The following is a 23,836-nucleotide window of genomic DNA, read 5'->3' on the forward strand; positions in this document are numbered from 1 at the left end:
GCACTGTCACATTCCAATGCTAAAACCCGGGGGACAAAAGTGCAATTTCAGAATGTGGGGGGGGGGGGACATTTCCCCCCTCCCCAGTGAAACTTGCGTCCCTGTAAAAATGGATGGAAAAAATGTACACCCCTGTTATCATCATCCTTCTATTAAGAATTGGATAACATAATCAGAGTAAATTAATTGATCATGTTGGGTGCTGTTCCATTGAACACTTTTCATACCCTCGAGCCGTGGAGTTTCCAATAATAGCAACAGTGACGTAAACTTAACTTTCCTATAGCAAAGGGGAGGGGATGGAGCGAGTCGAGCATCGGGCGACGGCTGTCGTATTTCACTAGCAAGCACACGATAGGCTCTTCACCTGACTCAACCTCCCATCATTATCACAACTGGAAGCCTGCCTGTGTTATTTCCGGAGCATCGTACGAGACGGGCCAGAAGATTATGAGCGCCTTTCGCTGAAAAAAATCTGTTTATTATGAAGTTGGGCTATGACAATTTTAAAGGGTAAGGGATTGAAAACATAAAGGGTTTAGGAGTAGTTTGTAAACTAGACTGTATACGGATCCCCCTGGGTTAACAGAAACAGTTTTGTTTGACCTATTTTTTTGGTTTAGGTTAAGACCTACAATATTAAAAACGACGTTTTTAATTGTTTTCTACAAATAGCCAGGCATGTTCGACAGATAGACTGTCTCTCATCTCGCCGGAAGAAAGCCGACAGCAGCCGAACGCTCACGAGTTTACGGATTTGTCAGACAGAAGTCCCGAGACGCAACATGTTTGAAACTGGCAGAATCCCACTCGTCCTTCTCGACGTTACCTGCCTTATCCTCGGTATGTAGCCTACGTACTATACAGTTGGTGTTGGCAGTGTCATGGCCTATAGTTCCCTTTTCTGTGAGAAGTTATTCTGCACTAGCCAACTGCAGCCTAAACACCAGTCCAATTGAGGTATCTCTTTATTACAACTGTATTGCAAATATGCTTTGCTAAGTCTGTGAATGAATGGGTGTCCTATTTTGCGGCTGATTCATTCCATTGCTCATCCACCAGAGATAGGCAACACAGCTGTGGTCAGTACCTCTGTTATAATAGCATACAAGACAACGCACAGTAAGACTATAATATAATAACCAGGAGTGTTTCTTTACCATGTCATGACCGGGAAACATCTTTGTGCTCTAGTTTTAGCTAGGCTAAAACTTAGCTTATAACCTAACATATCATGCAGAGGAAAGTCACCACTTCTGTTTTTCTGGGGAAACGATACCAATAACCTATATTGTATGAGATCATTCAGACCAGCACAGTTTATTTGAATATAACCTTCTGGTTGTGTATTAAACAAGCGAGTCAGAGGGGTTCAGTTATTACATTTAACCAGTAGTTCCCCTCGGTAATCCCATATTGATGTAAATCCACTTCAGTCGGTGTAGATGAAGGGGAGGAGGCAGGTAGCCTAGTTAGAGCGTTGGGCCAGTAACCAAAAGGTTGCAGGATCGAATCCCCAAGCTGACAAGGTAACAAATCTGTCATTCTGCCCCTGAACAAGGCAGGGGCACCCACTGTTCCCTGGTGGGCAGTCATTGCAAATAAGAATTTGTTCTTAACTGACTTGCCTAGTTAAATAAAGTAAAAAAAACAAGGATTTGTAAGCCTTGAGACATGGATTGTGTATGTGTGCCATTCAGAGGATGAATGGGCAAGACAAGTGCCTTTGAACATGGTATTGAACTACTGGTGCCAGGTGCACTGGTTTGAGTGTGTCAAGAACTGCAACGCTGCTGGGTTTTTCACACTCAAAAGTTTCCTGTGTGTATCATGAATGGTCCACCACCCAAAGGACATCCAGCCAGAGGAAAACCTGGTTTGGTCTGCTTTCCAACTGGGAGAGAAATTCACCTTTCAGCAGGACAATAACCTAAAACACAAGGCCAAATATACAATGAAGTTGCTTATCAAGATGACATTGAATGTTCCTGAATGGCATAGTTACAGCTTTGACTTAAATTGGCTTGACAATCTATGGCAAGACTTGAGAATGTTTGTCTAACAATGATCAACAACCAACTTAACAGAGCTTGAAGAATTTTAAAAATAACAAATATTGTGCAAATATTGTACAATCAAGGTGGACTTACGTAATCAAGAATTATTAGTGTTTTATTTTTATTTTATTTTTTCCACTTTGACATGACAGAGTATTTTGTGTAGTTCATTGACAAAAAATTACAATTAAATCCAGCATACCATCTGTGGGCTTCAAGTGGAAAAATGATGCTTTTTAACATTTTTATTATGTCCAGCTCACAAAGCCCCTTAATGACGTGTGGCCTGAGGCAATTGCCTCTTCCGCCTAGTGGTAAGTCCGCAACTGGTGTTGATCTAAACTCGGTTTAGATGGGTCTTGATACTCTGGGTAAGGGTCTTGGTCGCATGTAATGGTTTTCGACAAGACCATTGTTTTTGTAGTCTCTGAACTCATGTGGTCAACACTGAGTACGATGTCTTGACAAGACTTGTCAGAGTTATGTGACTAAGTAGTTGTGAGTCAACACAAAAGTGGCAGGGAACTTTGCTTTTTAAAATATGGAAGCAGGAGGGAGAACATTTCTTATTTTGGGGATGTTTTAAGATAGTTGGCCATCTCTGCTCAATGACATAAACACACTTGTTTCTCTCATAATATAGTAGTGTCATGCTGTCATTCGTTACACAAAATCACAAAATAACAAAATCCTGCAACATCTTTAGTTACACAGAAAAAATTTGCAAAAACAGATAACAACTCAAACCTCTTAAAACCTGTGTTTTGGTGATTACCCTTTTGCCAAATCTCTATATTTCACATCATGGTCCTTAGAATGAAGCTAAAAGGATGGTAAGTGTGTGCCTACGAGTGACTTGGAGTTAGCGGCTAGTGTAGCACTTTTAAAACCCTTTGAGCAATGTTCTATGCTGAATTGTTCTGGATCTTTTTTCACCCTTTGTGATCAATTAGATGCAGTCAGAATGTTTAACAAAGGATGGCATATGGTGTCCATACTCCCCAACATAACAGGACAAGCTCTAATCAAAGACCTGTGACTGCTAGTTATCTCATTTTGGCTGGAATCTGCCAACGGAGTGCGACGGAGTGGAATGTGCCCTACTGGCCAGAATCTGGCCAGAGGGTGGAATAGATAGCTAATTGAAGCACTCCTATTCACGTAGACTCTAATGCTTAGAACAATTGCTGGTTGTGTAACCTGCATGATTCAAACAGCAAATTTACTATCTGTGAAGTTTGGAAGTGGGAATAGAAGGATATTTTAAGAAACAGCAAACCTATTTTGAACTTACAACAAACTCTGTTAAACATAGAAGCTGATGAAATGCGCTGTGCTATGGAAACAGTGGGCCGTACGAGTGTATGTCGCCTTCTGCAGTGTGCAAATGAATGATACGAGAGAGGGCTTACCTTGAGAGACAGAAAGAGATATCAGGACATGGAATTCTACTGCTACTCTTTTGAACTTATTTTTCAGCATTTGCTTTCATTGTCTGTATTCCCCACTCCTGGGCCACAGCAGCACCCCTGCTGACTCTTCTATATCTTTCTGTTAGTGTTGTTGAGAATGCCGAGCTTCTGACAGTGGTTACCAATGGGTAATATCCCATTGGTGTCACATTGGATAGTTAATTTCTCTTGGTAAAGGCCTGATGTTGTGGACAGTGAATAAGAGGAGTGAGATAGAAATCAGATGAGAGCAGACCAGTGTGAGAAAGTCATGAATGGGTGTCCTATTTTGCAGCTGATTCATTCCATTGCTCATCCACCAGAGATAGGCAACACAGCTGTGGTCAGTACCACTGTTATAATAGCATACAAGACAACGCACAGTAAGACTATAATATAATAACCAGGAGTTTTTCTTTACCATGTCATGACCAGGAAATATCTTTGTGCTCTAGTTTGTGGACAGTGTCTGTCAAATCATGTTATCGTTGAAGTGCTGTCCACTCACATCCTGGACTCTATTAGTTATTTAGGAGACTCTACCTCCTTCATTATATTGACTTTTACCTTCATTTGTTAACTTGGCCATGGCTGGGCTATTTGGTAAGGTGAGAGGGAGGGAGAGAAATGGACTAACCAAATCAACTGAAAACATGAACAAGCACGCCTTATTTGGATATTGTTTTGTATCAGGTTTTGCCTAGCAAGTTCATTTCTCCTGTGACTTTTGATAAAAACATTTAGTCAAAAGCTTGTTGTACAGAATTACAAAAGATAGTTTGAACAAGGAGACTATTGCTGATTATCTTTCTCTCTCCAGTTGGACTTCCCTTTGCGATCCTCACCCCTCAGCACAATCCCTTCAAAAGGGGTTTCTTCTGTAATGATGAGTCCATCAGATACCCCCTGAAAGAGGACACCATATCCTACCAGTTACTGGGGGGAGTCATGATCCCTTTCACACTGATTGTGGTAAGTGATTACCTCTGCCCTGTTCTCAGATATTCTCTTCAAAATGTCATCAACATATCAGGCATGTGTGTTTTAAAGGTTTGTGGTAAAACTGCAATTATATGAGACAATATGTTAACATATTCAATTGACCTCAGTTAAAGATGACTTTCTTGCTGTTACAGGTAGTCAGTGGTGAGTGCCTTGGCGTCTATATGACTCGTGTCAAAACCAAATCGTCCTTGGGGACTAACTACGTGGCGCGCATTTATAAAGCAGTGGCCAGCTTCCTATTCGGGGCTGCTGCTAGCCAATCACTGACGGATATTGCCAAGTACTCGATTGGTCGACTGCGGCCCCACTTCCTGGCTGTGTGTAAGCCTGTGTGGGACCGTATCAACTGCAGGGCCGGAGGCTACATCGAGAACTTCACCTGTACCGGGGACAAGGACATGATAGATGAGGCCAGGTACAGTAAGGGCTCCGAGGGTTATATCTCAAAGCCTTGGATACATCCCAAGAGAAGGCATTGCTACAAAATCAAAATGGGAAAAACTCTTAACTGGGAAATGCAAGCTCAAAAGGTGTTTGCCATGCTGTAGCTTCCCCTAATCTCTTTTGTCTTTTTGTTTTTACAGACTTTCCTTCTTTTCTGGTCACTCATCTTTTTCTATGTACTGTATGCTGTTCCTTGCAGTAAGTATAGTAGATAATTGTTACATTCAGGGAGGCTACAACTGTTCCTTCGTCCCTGAGCAATATCTCCCTTTCATGATGTTGATGGTGTCCTCCTTTTCCTCTTGTAGCTGTACGTCCAGGCCAGACTGCAGACAGAGTGGGCCAGGCTCCTCAGACCCACCATACAGTTCTTCCTGATTGCAATGTCCATCTACGTGGGACTGTCGCGCATCTCTGACTACAAACACCACTGGAGTGACGTACTTACTGGCCTCCTGCAGGGGGCGATAGTCGCAATACTCACAGTGGGTAGCTAGCTATAGGCTATGGTTTAATACAGCAATGAACACCCTACCACCAAGGGCACTGGCATAATTAGGATAAACACATAAAGGAATTAGCAAACAAACCTTTTATTCTCATTCCCATAGAGACAACATCACACACATTCATGGTTGTATCACCATAAGTCGTTTTCTCAGTTTCTGTCTCTATTGTTTAAAAAAAGAATGTCCTCTGCTCTACCAACACAGGTGTTCTACGCGTCCGACTTCTTCAAGAGGCCTGTTGATCCAGTAGAGATACAAGAGGAGACGTCCGAAACCAGTCTCCAGGACAACCCAGATAATGAGAACCAATATGGAAGCACAGAGTGAAGCTTTGGCCACAACATGGACTTACTGTAGCAGACAACGCATGGAGGACTAGTAGCATGCTAAGCTAGCTACCACTACCTGCCATCCGCTACGGAGGACTATGGTTATTTATTTCAATGCATTGCAGTTCATTGGCTGTCGTGGTGGTCACTTTGCCTGAGCCTTGAAGACAGCTGCTAGCCCTCTCAGAGACAATGATCTTGCCTAGGGTTAGGGTCTCCTTTGGTTGGGTGTGTTGAGCTAATGATCCGTGGATTGGGTTTCTGGTCTTTGTGCATTTACCCTGCGAGGTCTGAGGTTGTTGGAGCTGTTGTGTTTGCGTTGGTTTGAAGCTTTTGTTTGAAATGAATGAAATCCCAGTTGTTACAGTGAGCAGAGTGTCCATGTGTGCAGCAGTGGAGGCTGCTGAGGGGAGGATGGCTCATTATAATGGCTGGAATGGTTTTCATGTGTTTGATACCATTCCCTTCACTCCATTCCAGCCATTCTAATGAGCCATCCTCCCCTCAGCAGCCTCCATTAGTGTGCAGCCAGGCCAATAATACATTTTACACCTGTGAGCCCTTAATGTCCCAAAGCTTAAATGAAAGCCAGGAGACTTATTGAAATCTGAAATGATGTACTATGTACTGTATATATGTTTTAATACTGCCTTAGCCAGATTGTTGCTGCTACTTGCTCAAAACTCCCTGCAAACTCCTAACAAATGTGCCCAATAGTAGAAATCATGATGGCAACTACACAAATTACATTTTTTACAGTTTGTTGTATCTTTTTTGATGTACTGTTGTAAAAACTGTATCTGCGATAAAGAAAGATGGCATTCCATTTGGCTTCTTTGGTATGAGGAAAAGTGCTGTGTCTGAGACAGATTTTGTAAACTGTAGAAATATGTGCATTGTTTTTGTGAGATCATCAGGGACAGAAACTACCCATACAGAAAGGCCAAACCCATACCTGTCAAATAGCCTGGGTAGGCTGCTTTTTGTTATTTATTCAACCTTTAATTAACCAGGATGTCCCATTGACATAAAGGGTCTCTTTTTGAAATGAGAGTTAAGTGGGGCCTCTGGGCCGCAGAGGCTCAGGAGGGAAGGCAGGGTGAGGTCTGAACACAAGGAACATATTCCTAATGACTGCTCAAAAGCCACAATACAGACTAGAGTCGTAGGCTACTCACTGGAAATATTTGTGTTCTGTCTCTCTCAGTTGTTCAACCCTTTTCCCAATGTGGGTGTGTCCTCACCTGTCAGCCACACACATATAAACTATGGGCATGCAAATGAGAATGAAATCACATTCAAATCAAACACATTCTTATGTAACTTGCACCATAATTCACCTTAGTCCTTTAAGTAACATCTGCTGTCGGTGTTTAGTTGCTGTCCAGTAAAAACGTGTTTTACATAAATTACCGCTCAAGCAGTGAGGTACTACCATTTTTACTGTCTGTATAAGCAATAGGCTTTCAGTATGGCCTGCTCTCTGCAATTATTACCTGTTGAGTACTCAGAGAAGGACATTATAGCATGGTTTGGATAACAGCATGATCACCTGCTAGGGATCTATTTTAACAATGTCTTCATGCCATGTCTAATTACAGAGCGTTATAAGGTTGAGGGATTTCTGCTTTAGGGCTCTCCTCTACCCTGTACATGACTTTCAAGTGCCATTACTTTTCCTGGCCCTGTGATCTGACCAGGAAACACTCTGGGCCCTAAAGGAGGCCCAGATTTTCCCCATTGTGATTTTGGTCTGAAAAGAGATCACTTGTATTTTGTGTGACAGGAGGAGCCACTTGGTTCCTTCCAGCCTACCAGGCATGTTCTATTCCTCTGTGAATCAATATGTTCTATTCTAGGATGAAATACAACACTACTATATCTCTCTAGAAGATGAACCAGTTAAGTTTAAGTGTTCCATGTATTACATGGTATAACACATTAATTACATGGTTAATAAAGTATGTGTGAAATGTGCAAAGTGGTATAAATATGCTGTTTTTATTACCATAAACATAAGGCTACAGTCTGTCTGGACTAATTGAAATCCCTGGTGCAGGGTACTAAATGCAAAAAAACATAAATTTCCACTGGCTTTTTGTATTTTATGTTGGACTCATTCATGGTAAATTGTGATTAGATTTTTTTATATATACCCAGCATCACCTTAGTACGAAATGCAACTATGTCTGACACCGGGATGCCTCTTTTGGTTTTTCCTTCGTCACACATTGTTGTTCTGACCCGGATAATAGTGGTACACACGGCTGGGAACGAGACTATTTTGACCCAGACAATAGTCCTCTTTGACAGAAGCCCCATTCAAACTGTCACATGTTGCTCTCTCCCTCTTGCCAAGCAATGAGTGATGCTTTGGGTGATGCATTCTACAACGGAAGTGTTCAAATGAATCAACTAGGGACATTCTCTAAAATACTTAATTTTTAGAACAGTTTGAGGGCAAAAGTAAATAATAAAATACCAGACATTTTTCATGTTTGCTATATAGATGATATTGCCTGCACTCCTGAAGTGAAGTCAACCAGAAGATCAACTACATGTTGATACAAGAGTAGCTAAGATGGGGAGAAGTATGACTCTGCTCTGCATTCTTAACAACACCATCAACAAGGCAGGTCCTACAGACCCTAGTTTTGTCGCACCTGGACTACTGTTCAGTCGTGTGGTCAAGTGCCACAAAGAGGGACCTCGGAATATTACTACAGGGAGGCACAGCTGGCCCTTAAATGTACACAGAGAGCTAACATTAATAATATGCATGTCAATCTCTCATGGCTCAAAGCAGAGGAGAGTTTGACTTCATCACTACTTGTTTTTGTAAGAAGTGTTGACATGCTGAATGCACCGAGCTGTCTGTTTAAACTACTAGCACACAGCTCGGATACCCATGCATACCCCACAAGACAAGCCACCAGAGGTCTCCTCACAATCACCAAGTCCAGAACAGACTATGGGAGGCGCATAGTACAACACAGAGCCATGATTACATGGAACACTATTCCACATCAGGATACTGATTCAAGCAGTAGAATCAGATTGAAAAAAGCAGCTAGTAGGGATCCCTAATACATACAAATACAAAACTGCCACTTAGTCTGGCTACCTGTCTTTTTAGCTAACATTCCACTCCTGTAATTTACTAAATGACAGGAGTGGCACTGGAAAGGAGTGGAATGTTAGCCAGGCTAACTACCACCCTCTGGTGGAGAAAAGTAGCATTGCAGTAGGTGGTTGTACAGTGGCAAATCAAATCAAATCAAATTTATTTTTCCCATACACATGGTTAGCAGGTGTTAATGCAAGTGTAGTGAAATGCTTGTGCTTCTAGTTCCGACCATGCAATAATATCTAACAAGTAATCTACCAATTCCACAACAACTACATGTTAGCTTGTTAGCAGCGGCCTTCTAACTGTCTGAATCGCCGTGTCCCCAGTCAGCCCAACCAATCACTGGACCCATATGTTCACTAGGCTACGCATGCCTCTCTCTAATATCAATATGACTTGTCCATTACTGTCCTGGTTAGTGATTACTGTCTTATTTCATTGTAGAGCCTCTAGCCCTGCTCAATATTCCTTAACCAACCATGTTGTTCCACCTCCTACATATGCAATGACATCACCTGGTTTAAACGTCTCTAGAGACTATATCTCTCTCATCATTACTCAATGCCTAGATTTACCTCCAATGCACTCACATCCTACCTTACCTTTGTCTGTACACTATGCCTTGAATCTATGCTATCATGCCCAGAAACCTGCTCCTTTTACTCTCTGTTCCGAACGTGCTAGACGGCCAGTTTGTATAGCCTTTAGCCGTACCTTTATCCTACTTCTCCTCTGTTCCTCTGGTGATGTGGAGGTTAATCGAGGTCCTGAGGTGCCTAGCTCCACTCCCCCTCCCCAGGTGCTCTCATTTGTTGACTTCTGTAACCGTAAAAGCCTTGGTTTCATGCATGTTAACATTAGAAGCCTACTCCCTAAATTTGTTTTAGTCACTGCTTTAGCACACTCTGCCAACCTGGATGTCTTAGCCGTGTCTGAATCCTGGCTTAGGAAAACCACCAAAAACCCAGAATTCTCCATTACTAACGATAACATTTTACGCCAAGATAGAACTGCCAAAGGGGGCGGTGTTGCTATCTACTGCAAAGATAGCCTGCAGAGTTCTGTATTACTATCCAAGTCTGTACCCAAACAATTCGAGCTTCTACTTCTAAAAATTCACCTTTCCAGAAACAAGTCTCTCACTGTTGCCGCTTGCTATAGACCTCCCTCTGCCCCCAGCTGTGCCCTCGATACCATATGTGAATTGGTTGCCCCCCATCTATCTTCTGAGCTCGTGCTACTAGGTGACCTAAACTGGGACATGCTTAACACCCCGGCCATCCTACAATCTAAGCTTGATGCCCTCAATCTCACACAAATTATCAATGAACCTACCTGGTACACCCCCAAATCCGTAAACACGGGCACCCTCATAGATGTCATCCTAACTAACTCGCCCTCCAAATACACCTCTGCTGTTTTCAATCAAGATCTCAGCGATCACTGCCTCATTGCCTGCATCCGTAATGGGACTGCGACCAAACGACCACCCCTCATCACTGTCAAACGCTCCCTAAAACACATCTACGAGCAGGCCTTTCTAATCGACCTGGCCGGTGTATCCTGGAATGACATTGACCCCTACCCCGGTCAACTGCCCGGCACCCTCCACAGCAACCCGCCAAAGCTCCCACCATTTCTCCTTCACCCAAATCCAGATAGCTGATGTCCTGAAAAAGCTGCAAAATCTGAACCCATACAAATCAGCCGGGCTAGACAATCTGGACCCTCTCTTTCTAAAATTATCTGCCGAAATTGTTGCAACCCCTATTACTAGCCTGTTCAACCTCTCTTCCGTATCGTCTGAGATTCCCAAAGATTGGAAAGCTGCCGCGGTCATCCCCCTCTTCAAAGGGGGTGACACTCTAGACCCAAACTGCTACAGACCTATATCTATCCTACCCTGTCTTTCTAAGGTCTTCGAAAGCCAAGTTAACAAACAGATTACCGACCATTTCGAATCCCACCGTACCTTCTCCGCTATGCAATCTGGTTTCAGAGCTGGTCATGGGTGCACCTCAGCCACGCTCAAGGTCCTAAACGATATCATAACCGCCATTGATAAGAGACATTACTGTGCAGCCATCTTCATCGACCTGGCCAAGGCTTTCGACTCTGTCAATCACCACATTCTTATTGGCAGACTCGACAGCCTTGGTTTCTCAAATGATTGCCTCGCCTGGTTTACCAACTACTTCTCTGATAGAGTTCAGTGTGTCAAATCGGAGGGCCTGTTGTCCGGACCTCTGGCAGTCTCTATGGGGGTGCCACAGGGTTCAATTCTCGGGCCGACTCTCTTCTCTGTATACATCAATGATGTCGCTCTTGCTGCTGGTGATTCTCTGATCCACCTCTACGCAGACGACACCATTCTGTATACTTCTGGCCCCTCTTTGGACACTGTGTTAACTAACCTCCAAACGAGCTTCAATGCCATACAACTCTCCTTCCGTGGCCTCCAACTGCTCTTAAACGCAGGTAAAACTAAATGCATGCTATTCAATCGATCACTGCCCGCACCTGCTCGCCCGTCCAGCATCACTACTCTGGACGCCTCTGACTTAGAATATGTGGACAACTACAAATACCTAGGTGTCTGGTTAGACTGTAAACTCTCCTTCAAGGCTCACATTAAGCATCTCCAATCCAAAATTAAATCTAGAATCGTCTTCCTATATCGCAACAAAGCATCCTTCACTCATGCTGCCAAACATACCCTCGTAAAACTGACCATCCTACCGATCCTCGACTTCGGTGATGTCATCTATAAAATAGCCTCCAACACTCTACTCAACAAACTGGATGCAGTCTATCACAGTGCCATCCGTTTTGTCACCAAATCCCCATACACTACCCACCATTGCGACCTGTACGCTCTCGTTGGTTGGCCCTCGCTTCATACTCATCGCCAAACCCACTGGCTACAGGTTATCTACAAGTCTCTGCTAGGTAAAGCCCCGCCTTATCTCAGCTCACTGGACACCATAGCAGCACCCACCCGTAGCACGCGCTCCTGCAGGTATATCTCACTGGTCACCCCCAATGCCAATTCCTCCTTTGGTCGTCTTTCCTTCCAGTACTCTGCTGCCAATGACTGGAATGAACTGCAAAAATCTCTGAAGCTGGAGACTCATATCTCCCTCACTAGCTTTAAGCACCAGCTGTCAGAGCAGCTCACAGATCACTGCACCTGTACATAGCCCATCTGTAAACAGCTCATCTATCTACCTACCTCATCCCCATACTGTATTTATTTATTTATCTTCCTCCTTTGCACCCCAGTATCTCTACTTGCACATTCATCTTCTGCACATCTACCATTCCAGTGTTTAATTGCTATATTGGAATTACTTCGCCACCATGGCCTATTTATTGTCTTAACTTACCTCATTTGCACTCACTGTATATAGACGTTTTGTTTTCTTTTGTTCTACTGTATTATTGACTGTATGTTTTGTTTATTCCATGTGTAGCTATGTGTTGTTGTATGTGTCGAATTGCTACGCTTTATCTTGGCCAGGTCGCAGTTGCAAATAAGAACTTGTTCTCAACTAGCCTACCTGGTTAAATAAAGGTGAAATAAAAAAATAAAAAAATAAAAGTACACACAAGTGTAAAGGAATGAATACGAATATGTATATAAAAATATATAAATGAGTGATGGCCGAACGGCGTAGGCAAGATGTAATAGATGGTATGGAGTACAGTATATACATATGAGATGAGAAATGTAGATTATGAAAACATTATATAAAGTGGCATTGTTTAAAGTGGCTAGTGATTCATCTAATACATCAAGATGGCAAGATGCAGTAGATGGTATAGTGTACAGTATGTACATATGAGATTAAAAGTGTAGGTTATGTAAATATTATCTAATATAAATAACATAAAGTGGCAAGTGATAAATTGATCAAATCAATTTTCCAATTATTAAAGTGGCTTGAGATGAGTCAGTGTGTTGGCAGCAGCCACTCAATGTTAATGATGGCTGTTTAACAGTCTGATGGCCTTGAGATAGAAGCTGTTTTTCAGTCTCTCGGTTCCAGCTTTGATGCACCTGTACTGACCTCGCCTTCTGGATGTTAGCGGGGTGAACAGGCAGTGGCTCGGGTGGTTGCTGTCCTTGATGATCTTTTTGGCCTTCCTGTGACATCGGGTGGTGTAGGTGTCCTGGAGGGCAGGTAGTTTGCACCCGGTGATGCGTTGTGCAGACCTCACTACCCTCTGGAGAGCCTTCCGGTTATGGGCGGAGCAGTTGCCGTACCAGGCGGTGATACAGCCCGACAGGATGTTCTCGATTGTGCATCTGTAAAGGTTTGTGAGTTTTTTTGTGACAAGCCGAATTTCTTCAGCCTCCTGAGGTTGAAGAGGCGCTGCTGCGCCTTCTTCACCACGCTGTCTGTGTGGGTGGACCATATCAGTTTGTCCGTGATGGGTACACCGAGGAACTTAAAACTCGACCACCCTCGACACTACTGTCCCGTCAATGTACATAGGGGGCTGCTCCCTCTGCTGTTTCCTGAAGTCCACGATCATTTATTTTGTTTTGTTGACATTGAGTACGAGGTTATTTTCCTGACACCACACTCCGAGGGCCCTCACCTCCTCCCTGTAGGCCGTCTCATCGTTGTTGGTAATCAAGCCTACCACTGTAGTGTCTGCAAACTTGCTGATTGAGTTGGATGCGTGCATGGCCACGCAGTCATGGGTGAACAGGGAGTACAGGAGAGGGCTGAGAACGCACCCTTGTGGGGACCCAGTGTTGAGGATCAGCGGGGTGGAGATGTTGTTACCTACCCTCACCACCTGGGGGCGGCCCGTCAGGAAGTCCAGGACCCAGTTGCACAGGACGGGGTCGAGACCCAGGGTCTCAAGCTTAATGAGGAGTTTGGAGGGTACTACGGTGTTAAATGCTGAGCTGTAATCGATGAACAGCATTTTTACATAGGTATTCCTCTTGTCCAGATGGGTTAGGGCAGTGTGCAGTGTGATGGCGATGACCTCAGCAAAGGATTTGACAGATTCCATGTTCAAGAGTACAACTGCATCTTATTCAAAACATTTGGAATGCAAGGTCAAATAAGAGTAATACAGTTCTCACAAAGTGCTGACTAGGACTTGCCATGTTGAATGAATCAAAATGAAAGCAGAGCCGTATTGGTCCAGATGAATGTGCAAAGAGCTGTACTAGATATGGGAAATGTGATAGCAAGAGTTTTACAATAAATGTGGATACCTTTACTTCCATTGTATCAAACAAGTAACACCCACCATTCCTGATTTACAGAAATGTTTACACATGAGCCCTGACAGGAACTACTCAATAGACATTGCAGCAACGGTATTTAACCCTTGTGTGGTGTACGGGTCTGTGGGACCCATTTTCAATGTTTACTAAAAGAGAAATGATACAATGAATGAGACTCATTGGCCTTGTAAAATAACACATTTTCATTGAGTGTACACTGTGCACCCCCCTACACATTTATATTACATATGTGGTGTTCGGGTCCACTGGACCCGAGTGTAATAAAAGTGTGGAAAAGTGTGTCTGTAGGTGAAAACAAGGAAAAATTAAACAAAAAGGTTTGCTGTATGCCTTCACTCTGTCTTCCTCCTCCCTGCGCCTGCTGTTTCAACATAGCACCAAGAACCTGTCTGTCTCCCTGCCCGTCTGACTGTCTTCAGATTTTCTCGCACTCTTTACCCTTTGTAGTGTGTGAAACTACACATTGACTTGCGGGAACCTGCACAATGTTATTACAATACATTATTTCAATACATTATTTGTATACATTGTAAAAAAATCCTATATTTTCCCACAATCTACCCCAGCCAGGTGCAAATTGGGGGAGGGACACAACAAATAAATAGCTTTGCATGTGTGGCTCCTTACCACAATCAGTCAGTATGGCAAAAATAGTCTCAACTCAGAGGGCCTCTTGCAGAGAGAGAAGCTAGTGTGGAAGGAGCGTCTTCCACTTTGGAGGTGAAGAATTTTCCAAATATGAGGATCATGTCGCTGTCAATTCGGAGTCTGACAGTGAGTTGGAAGAAGAGGATGAGATTGTCCCTCAGCCAGACCCAGGACCAACCCGTCAGCAGCCCTGCGCCCAACATTATTGTTGATGAGCAGCTTATGCCATTTATGGGCCGCTGCCCCTTCAGGCAGTACATACTGTCTAAACCCACAAAATAGGGAATCAAGATCTGGGCTGCCTGTGATGCTGCTTCATCATGTGCGTGGAACTTGCAAGTGTATACGGGGAAGCCAGATGGAGGAGCCCCTGAGAACAACCAAGGACAGGAGCTCCTCAAGAGGAAGCTGACGATGGTAGGAACAGCACAAAAAACAAGCCAGAACTCTCACCTCAGCTGTTGAATACACAGAACAGGACTAGCAATTCCTCTAAGTTCGTGTTCCCGGCCGACACGTCCCTAGTGGCCAGGAACATAAAAAAATAAATCATAATGGATCACAATTCCACAAAAGGAGGGGTGGACAATTTAGACAAGCTGGTGACTGGCTACAGCTGCAAAAAAAAAGAACCCTACGCTGGCCACTTGTGATATTCAACATCGTGGCATACGACGCGGCATTGGTAAGACCTCAAATCCAGAGGAAGCAACATATCCCAAGGACCCCAGCTTCTGCAGCCATCATGAGGATGCTGGTGCCCCATCTGCCCGACCCACAGAAGCAACAACTCCAATACCGGAAGTATATGTGTGTGTCTGACTCTCCTACCTTGGCCTGCTGTAACTATGTGAGTTCAGGAATGTTACTAACATCTCACTAAGTGTTTTCATCATTCTAGATTGGAGCCGGTAGCAACAAGAAGCGCTGCGATGTGTGTGGACCCAAGGACAGAAAGACACAGTACACATGCATCAAGTGAAAGAAATAGATTTGCAACACAGTTAAATTCTGTCCCTCGTGTGTAGACCAGCCTTAATGTGTTTTTAATGGGGCTCATTTAATATTTCCATAAAATACTAAAATTTGTTCAGTTCAAAGCAATAATCAAGTGATGAAAACCTAATTTATATTTGTTCCAAGAAACATGATTTATTCCACCCATGTCCTAAGTATAGATTGTTTTTGTAAACCAGTGCTACTGATAAATGTGATCTAGTAGAGTTGAATGGCTAATATTAACCATGTATGCTGTCTATAGAGCTGTAATTGATGTAAGTCAACATCTAAGTATTAAGTAATTTTACATAAATTGTTATGGCTGTATTGTTTTAACCCAGTAACGTTGTGGGTCCAGACCTGCTAACATTGGGTGAATAATAACATGAACACCACACAAGGGTTCAAAGCCATAGATTTATTTTAATCAATTCTGAAATGCACCATTGTTGACTGAATGTGCTGCATCTTTCACGAGGCGCAAGAATGACAATTCATGTCCTGTTAAATCGATATATTTTGAGACCACCATGTTTTTATTCTGACAAGATGGAAGTGAAATTCATGAACAAAGTTAAGATACTGTATTTAGGGTAGTTTTAGTATATTAAGACCCCCAGTGGGTGAAACATCACTGCAACAGAACAGAATGCAGGGATTCTCCTTTATTTCTCACATGATAATTTATACCCTTCCAAGTACAAAAACTGCTGGACCTGCACACCCTACCATAAAGTCACATTTTACCACAGCTCTCCAGGGTTGTAACATTTTATTTCTTCTTTGGAGAAATCTGTACATGGAGGTTCTGGTCTTCAGTAGTTCACATATAATATTAGGACAATGGGGGCAGAGACCGGTAGCAAGCACACTGAAGGACCAGGAGCAGTTTCACTCATTACTCAAAGCTGGAGAGGAAGGTCAACACAATCTCCTTCAGTTTGGCATCAGCTGTCGGTGAGATCATGCCATCAGTCCTGGAAAGAAACAAGGGCGTCCCATCAGTTCAGATGAAGTGTATATCAACACGTTACCATTTTAACATAAACCACTGTTGACTTGTAACTCGGATCAGTCTGGTAGTACTCAGGTGGTCCCGTGTGTTACCTGATTGTGGTGAGCAGGTCCTGGTGTTGGCTGAGGATGTGCCCAAGGAAGGCCTTCTCAAACCTGGTGATCTTGGAAGGGTCCAACTTGTCCAAGTGACCTCTGACACCAGCGTAGATGACGGTCACCTGCTCCTCAATGGCCATTGGGCCTACAGGAGGGAAAGAAATACATTTTAAAAATAATAATAATTGTGGGCCTTGCGGACAACAAAAATGTCAAACTTTCTTAGCATACTGGTGGCAACACTCACAGTACTGTCCCTGCTTAAGGAGCTCGGTGAGACGGACGCCCCTGTTGAGCAGCTGCTGGGTGGCAGCGTCCAGGTCGGAGCCGAACTGGGCGAAAGCAGCGACCTCACGGTACTGGGCCAGCTCCAGCTTCATGGTACCAGCCACCTACACAGAAAGGACCAATTACATCATGGATTTAGGAGACCGATTCAAGTGAAAAAAAATATACTGTGGGCCAACTGATGAAATGCAAGGAAGTTGCTCCGCATTTATCCAAAGACAGTCTCCTTCAGATCCACAGTTCGTACCTGCTTCATGGCCTTGGTCTGGGCAGCTGATCCAACTCTGGACACAGACAGACCCACGTTGATGGCTGGGCGGATACCTTTGTAGAACAACTCAGTCTCCAAGAAGATCTGCCGGGGAGAGAGCACACCCCTGTTTAGGGATTACATTCATCTTTGACATGTTGACTGGAAATTACGTCCATCCACATCACACCCACCTGTCCGTCAGTGATTGAGATGACGTTGGTGGGGATGTAGGCAGACACATCTCCGGCCTGGGTCTCAATGACTGGCAGAGCGGTCAGGGAGCCGCCGCCAAAGTTGTCGTGCATCTTGGCGGCCCTCTCCAGCAGACGGGAGTGCAGGTAGAACACATCACCGGGGTAGGCCTCACGACCGGGGGGACGACGCAGCAGCAGGGACATCTGACGGTAGGCTACAGCCTGGAGAGTAGGGAGGGGAGAGAATACAGATGGTGAACATGGATGAAGTCACTGTGCGAGCCCAGTTCCATTATTTTTTCCTCCATGAAGTAGCATCACACTCGAGACTCCACTCAGCCCCAACTTCCCCTTCTCACCTGCTTGGACAAATCATCATAGATGATGAGGCCATGCTTGCCATTGTCCCTGAAGAACTCTCCCATGGAGCAGCCCGAGTAGGGGGCCAAGTACTGCAGGGGAGCAGCATCAGAGGCTGTAGCAGAAACCACAATGGTGTATTTCATAGCATCGGCATCAGTCAACCTCTTCACCAGCTGTGCCACAGTGGATCTCTTCTGGCCAATGGCAACGTAGATACAGTAGAGCTTCTTCTTCTCATCTTTGCCTTCGTTGAAACGTCGCTGGTTGATGATGGTGTCAATGGCAATCGCAGTTTTTCTGTTAGATTGGAAAAGAAGGAATTTGTATTAGATTACTGTGCTGGTATACTTGTGCTCTGGAACATCAAATCTGAAAAGAGGCAGCAGTAGAATGGAAAGTTGACTCATATCATAGCTAATAATTACTGCAATTATAAAGGCATGGTTTCTAAGTAGAATGAGAGGCAGAAGCAATTGGTTGAAATTAGAAGTCGACGGATTAATTATGGCCCATTTCAAGTTTTCATAACAATCGGTTTTTGGACGCCAATTATGGCCTATTACATTGCATTCCACGAGGAAACTGCGTGGCAGGCTGACCACCTGTTATGCGAGTGCAGCACGGAGTCAAGGTAAGTTGCTAGCTAGCAGAATTTTTTGTTGTTGAAAGTTCTCTCTTCACATAATCACTAGTTAACCTAGTAATATCAACCATGTGTAGTTAACTAGCTTGTCCTGCGTTGCAAATAATCAATGAAGAGCCTGTTAATTTATCATCGAATCACAGCCTACGTCGCCAAACAGGGGATGATTTAACAAAAGCACAATCGTGAAAAAAGCACAATCGTTGCATGAATGTACCTAACCATAAACATCAATGCCTTTCTTAAAATCAATACACAGAAGTAAACATTTTTAAACCTGCATGTTTAGTTAAAAGAAATTCATGTTAGGCAATATTAACTAGGGAAATTGTGTCACTTGTGTCACTGCAAGCAGAGTCAGGGTATATGCAACAGTTTGGGCTGCCTGGCTCACTGCAAACTAATTTGCCAGAATTTCACATAATTATGACTAACATTGAAGGTTGTGCAATGTAACACAATATTTAGACTTAGGGTTGCCGCCCGTTAGATAAAATACAGAACTGTTCCGTATTTCACTGAAAGAATAAACATTTTGTTTTCTAAACGAGTTCCCGAATTTGACCATATTACTGACCAAAGGCTCGTATTTCTGTGTTTATTATATTATAATAGGGTCTATGATTTGATAGAGCAGTCTGACTGAGTGGTGGTAGGCAGCAGCAGGCTCGTAAGCATTCATTCAAACTTTCCTGCGTTTGCCAGCAGCTCTTAGCAATGCTTGAAGCACAGCGCTGTTTATGACTTCAAGCCAATCAACTCCTGAGATTAGGCTGGCAATACTAAGGTGCCAATTAGAACATCCAATAGTCAAAGGTATATGAAATACAAATGGTATAGAGAGAAATAGTCGACGCGTCATAATTCCTATAATAAACTACAACCTAAAACTTCTTAGCTGGGAATATTGAACCACCAGCTTTCATATGTTCTCATGTTCTGAGCAAGGAACTTAGCCAATGGTAGCTTTTTTACATGGCACATATTGCACTTTTACTTTCTTCTCCAACAGTGTGTTTTTGCATTATTTAAACATTTCATTATTTATTTATGTATTATATTAAGTTAAAATAAGTGTAATTGAGTATTGTTGTAATTGTCATTATTACACACACACACACAAAAAAAAAAGATAAACAAAATTCGGCCGATTTTAATCTTTTTTTTTTTTTTTTTTTTTTTTTTTTTTTTAATCGGCTTTTTTTGGTCCTCCAATAAATCGGTATCGCCGTTGAAAAATCATAATCGGTCGACCTCTAGTTGAAATAGTCTACTACCCTCTTGGAAAAAGCTAATTAAATTAGCATGGTAGAACATTAACAACTGTTTATTTATTATACATTAAACATCCATATTCTTAGAGGTCGACCGATTATGATTTTTCAACACCGATACCGATTATTGGAGAACCAAAAAAAGCCGGTAACGATTAACCGGACGATTTTTATATATTTGTAATAATGACAATCACAACAATACTGAAAGAACACTTATTTTAACTTAATATAATACATAAATAAAAATCTATTTAGTCTCAAATAATGAAACATGTTCAATCTGGTTTAAATAATGCAAAAACAGTGTTGGGGAAGAAAGTAAAGTGCAATATGTGCCATGTAAAAAAGCTAACGTTTAAGTTCCTTGCTCAGAACATATGAAAGCTGTTGGTTCCTTTTAACATGAGTCTTCAATATTCCCAGTTAAGAAGTTTTAGGTTGTAGTTATTATAGGACTATTTCTCGCTATACCATTTGTATTTCACATACCTTTGACTATTGTATGTTCTTATAGGCACTATAGTATTGCCAGCCTAATCTCGGGAGTTGATAGGCTTGAAGTCATAAACAGTGCTGTGCTTCAAGTATTGCAAATAGATGCTGGCAAACGCAAGAAAGTGCTGTTTGAATGAATGCTTACGAGCCCGCTGCTGCCTACCACCGCTCAGTCAGACTGCTCTATCAAATCAAAGACTTTATTATAATAAAACACACAGAAATACGAGCCTTAGGTCGTTAATATGGTCAAATACGGAAATTATAATTTCAAAAACAAAACTTTTATTCTTTCAGTGAAATACAGAACCGTTCAGTATTTTATTGAACGGGTGGCATCCAGAAGTGTAAATATTGCTGTTTCATTGCACAACCTTCAATGTTATGTCATAATTATGTGAAATTCAGAAAATTAATAACGGTCTTTGTTAGGAAGAAATGATCTTCACACAGTTCACAACGAGCCAGGTGGCCCAAACGGCTGCATATACCCTGACTCTGTTGCACTGAACGCAAGAAAAGTGACAACTTCCCTAGTTAATATTGCCTGCTAACACAAATTTCTTTTACCTAAATGTGCAGGTTTAAAAAAAATATACACTTGTGTATTGATTTTAAGAAAGGCATTGATGTTTGTGGTTAGGTACATTGGTGCAACAAGTGGTTTTTTGCGAATGCGCTTGTTAAATCATCACCCGTTTGGCGAAGTAGGCTGTGATTCGATGATAAATTAACAGGCACCGCATTGATTATTTGCAACGCAGGACAGGCTAGTTAAACTAGTAATATCATCAACCATGTGTATTTAACTAGTGATTATGTTAAGATTGATTGTTTTTTATAAGATAAATGCAATGCTAGCTAGCAACTTACCTTGGCTCCTTGCTGCACTCGTGTAAAAAGGTGGTCAGCCTGCCACACAGTCTCCCCATGGAGTGCAATGTAATCGGCATCCAAAAATGCAGATTACCGATTCTTATGAAAATTTGAAAATCAGCCCTGCCGATTAATCAGACGTCCTCTATTCTCAATCCCGTTAGCCCTACTAAAGGAATAGAGGTATTTTCAATGATGGCATCTGGCCATCTGTGTTTACCCAGTCTGCCGGTCACCGATGATCAGCTCACGCTGGCCACGCCCAATGGGCACCAGGCTGTCCACAGCCTTGATGCCAGTCTGCATCGGTTCCTTCACAGAGATACGGGGGATGATGCCAGGGGCCTTCAGACCCACACGCCTACGGATGCTAGACCCAAGAGGACCCTGAGGGACAGGGAAGGGTTAATGCCATTCTGATCAGACCTGATATGCCCAGGCTGTAGTCAATCTCTAGTCACAACCCAAGGACTCGGCCTAGATCCGAAAGGATCAGACAGGAGATCCTGTTTCTTATGTGGTTTGAGTATGAAAATACATTTCTATTTCACATTAATTCTCAATGGACAGAAGTCCTATTCTAATAATAACTGGAACTTGAAATTAACTACACTATTTATTTTTTACAACTCTGCCCTCACCTTTCCATCGATGGCATTGCCCAATGCATCCACCACGCGACCCAGCAACTCTTCACCAACTGGCACGTCCACGATGGCACCAGTCCTCTTCACGATGTCGCCCTCTTTGATCAGCTTGTCATTACCGAACACCACAACACCAACATTGTCAGGCTCCAAGTTCAGAGACATACCCTGGAAAAGAGGATAGAAGACAATGTTAAAATTATGCTGACGACAGTGGTTAGATTGAACAGAAGCTCTTTCAATGCAACATGGTTGAGTTAAATTGATAGACTGCCTAGATCTGCACCTTGAGCCCAGAGGAGAACTCCACCATCTCCTCAGCCTGAACATTCCTGAGACCGTACACTCTGGCAATACCATCACCGATGGAGAGCACACGGCCGGTCTCCTCCAGATCAGCACTTGTGTCAGCCCCCAGGATCTTTTCCTCCAAGATTGAGGACACCTCAGCCGTGCCTGGGAGAAAGAAACCGCTCATCAAAATATGGACTCAACATTAACTTGTCAACATAACTCCTCGTGTTCGTCAGTATAATATAGCCATAGAGGAATCCCTTTTATATGTTCGTACAGGGGGAAATAGCAGCCATTGATTAGGAGCTGAATGTGACATTAAAAATAAATAACCCACCCCAAACAGATGTTGCCAAAAGATTACAGAGCCTTGACTATTTTACATGGCATTTTGTAGCACTGCACCTTCAAGTCTACATCCTGATGCCCCCTGCTCATTAAAATAGGTACTTGTGGCAAAACAGGATTTCTGACCCAAATAGTCAGTGTCATTAACTAAAGGTCATTCGTTGAGTCAATCATTGAGCATCCATTCGCTTTACACACCAGTCTTTGCAGCAAGACATGGTCTGTGTGTGTGGAGGTGATTCACTCCTACACTGCCGGCGGCAACATTCTTGGACACCTAGAATGAATGAAAGCATGGTCAGTTATTGTTCAAGACTAGTGCTATTGTACTGATGAAATGGGAAATAAATCGCAATGTATATTGGAATCGCTAGCTGCGTTACAATGAACTGAAATCAAAACATGACATATGCCCCGCGGCATTAGCCCAAACGTTGTTAGCTAGCTAGGTTGTCCGCAAAATGTCCTCTCTTTTGACAGCTGGCATTTGAATAATCCAATGCCAGTTAAACCACCACTACAAAAACGTATTTCAAAGCAAGTAACTACACTGTAGTTACCTAATTATAATTGTATGAACTTGTTCTGTGCAAGGCAGAGCATTCTGTATGTAAAAGACCCTGACCTTCACAGAACTTAGCTAACTAACGGATAGCATGCTCAACTAACGTTACCTAGCACAGCCATTTTACGGGACCGTAGTGTAGATGAAGTGCATTCATTGAAAGGGAAAAACGAAATGAAATGTGCAATGAATGAGTTATAAAAACAGCAATGTAACGTTATCAAATAAATATCAAGACAGCAGGTCGAGTGGCATGAGTTGCCTTGCTGGGTCATGACGTTCTAGACGAGCGTGTGAAGGTGGAGGCCTGTAGGCCTACCCTTCATACACCCACTACATTCACATTTCAATTCGTGCAATGCAAATTGTCTTATATTCAACAACCAAATCTATATTCAACAACCAAATCAATACTCACAAATCCAGCCCGTCTGGGCAGGCTTCTTGCCAGGGCCGCTGCAACTCGCACTGATAACATCTCTAACGGGCGAATGTGACTTATCCTCCACCACCTGCAAAGACCAGCTAGTTTTACTTAGAGGGTGTCCTATGTATGCGAATGACCTGAAAAAAAAGAGCTTCGTTCTTCTTCATTTTATGTCATCCGTGATGACAGCCTGTCATTTCAAATCATTA

At 42.9% G+C, this 23,836-nt stretch overlaps 2 protein-coding genes across 2 annotated transcripts; one reads left to right on the forward strand and one right to left on the reverse strand.

The window, feature by feature from the left end:
- Positions 1-342: 342 nt before the first annotated feature.
- Positions 343-6,621, forward strand: LOC106580570 (phospholipid phosphatase 1). The gene is made up of 7 exons (XM_014161770.3): positions 343-513; positions 676-843; positions 4,329-4,480; positions 4,645-4,928; positions 5,098-5,155; positions 5,266-5,442; positions 5,671-6,621. Exons 1-7 carry the CDS (start codon positions 498-500, stop codon positions 5,791-5,793), a joined length of 978 nt encoding a protein of 325 aa, XP_014017245.2. The 5' UTR covers positions 343-497; the 3' UTR covers positions 5,794-6,621.
- Positions 6,622-16,247: 9,626 nt separating this feature from the next.
- LOC106580568 (ATP synthase F(1) complex subunit alpha, mitochondrial) lies at positions 16,248-23,791 on the reverse strand. Its single transcript, XM_014161765.3, has 11 exons — positions 23,619-23,791; positions 22,834-22,912; positions 22,280-22,449; positions 21,988-22,161; positions 21,567-21,733; positions 18,052-18,352; positions 17,690-17,914; positions 17,493-17,600; positions 17,205-17,349; positions 16,952-17,102; positions 16,248-16,821 (listed from the first exon to the last, which is right to left on the reverse strand). Exons 1-11 carry the CDS (start codon positions 23,676-23,678, stop codon positions 16,743-16,745), a joined length of 1,659 nt encoding a protein of 552 aa, XP_014017240.3. The 5' UTR covers positions 23,679-23,791; the 3' UTR covers positions 16,248-16,742.
- Positions 23,792-23,836: the final 45 nt, after the last annotated feature.

This window comes from Salmo salar, chromosome 20 (genome assembly GCF_965601325.2).
Source record: "Salmo salar chromosome 20, fSalSal1, whole genome shotgun sequence".
Classification (NCBI taxonomy): Eukaryota; Metazoa; Chordata; class Actinopteri; order Salmoniformes; family Salmonidae; genus Salmo; species Salmo salar.

Coding starts and splice junctions, on each gene's coding strand:
- LOC106580570 (XM_014161770.3), top strand. Junction 4,481..4,644: donor TCCCTTTCACACTGATTGTG/GTAAGTGATTAC, acceptor TTGCTGTTACAG/GTAGTCAGTGGTGAGTGCCT. Junction 5,443..5,670: donor CGATAGTCGCAATACTCACA/GTGGGTAGCTAG, acceptor CTACCAACACAG/GTGTTCTACGCGTCCGACTT.
- LOC106580568 (XM_014161765.3), bottom strand. CDS start 23,678: ATGTTATCAGTGCGAGTTGCAGCGGCCCTGGCAAGAAGCCTGCCCAGA. Junction 17,915..18,051: donor ATGATGATTTGTCCAAGCAG/GTGAGAAGGGGA, acceptor CCTACTCTCCAG/GCTGTAGCCTACCGTCAGAT. Junction 17,601..17,689: donor TCTCAATCACTGACGGACAG/GTGGGTGTGATG, acceptor TCTCCCCGGCAG/ATCTTCTTGGAGACTGAGTT.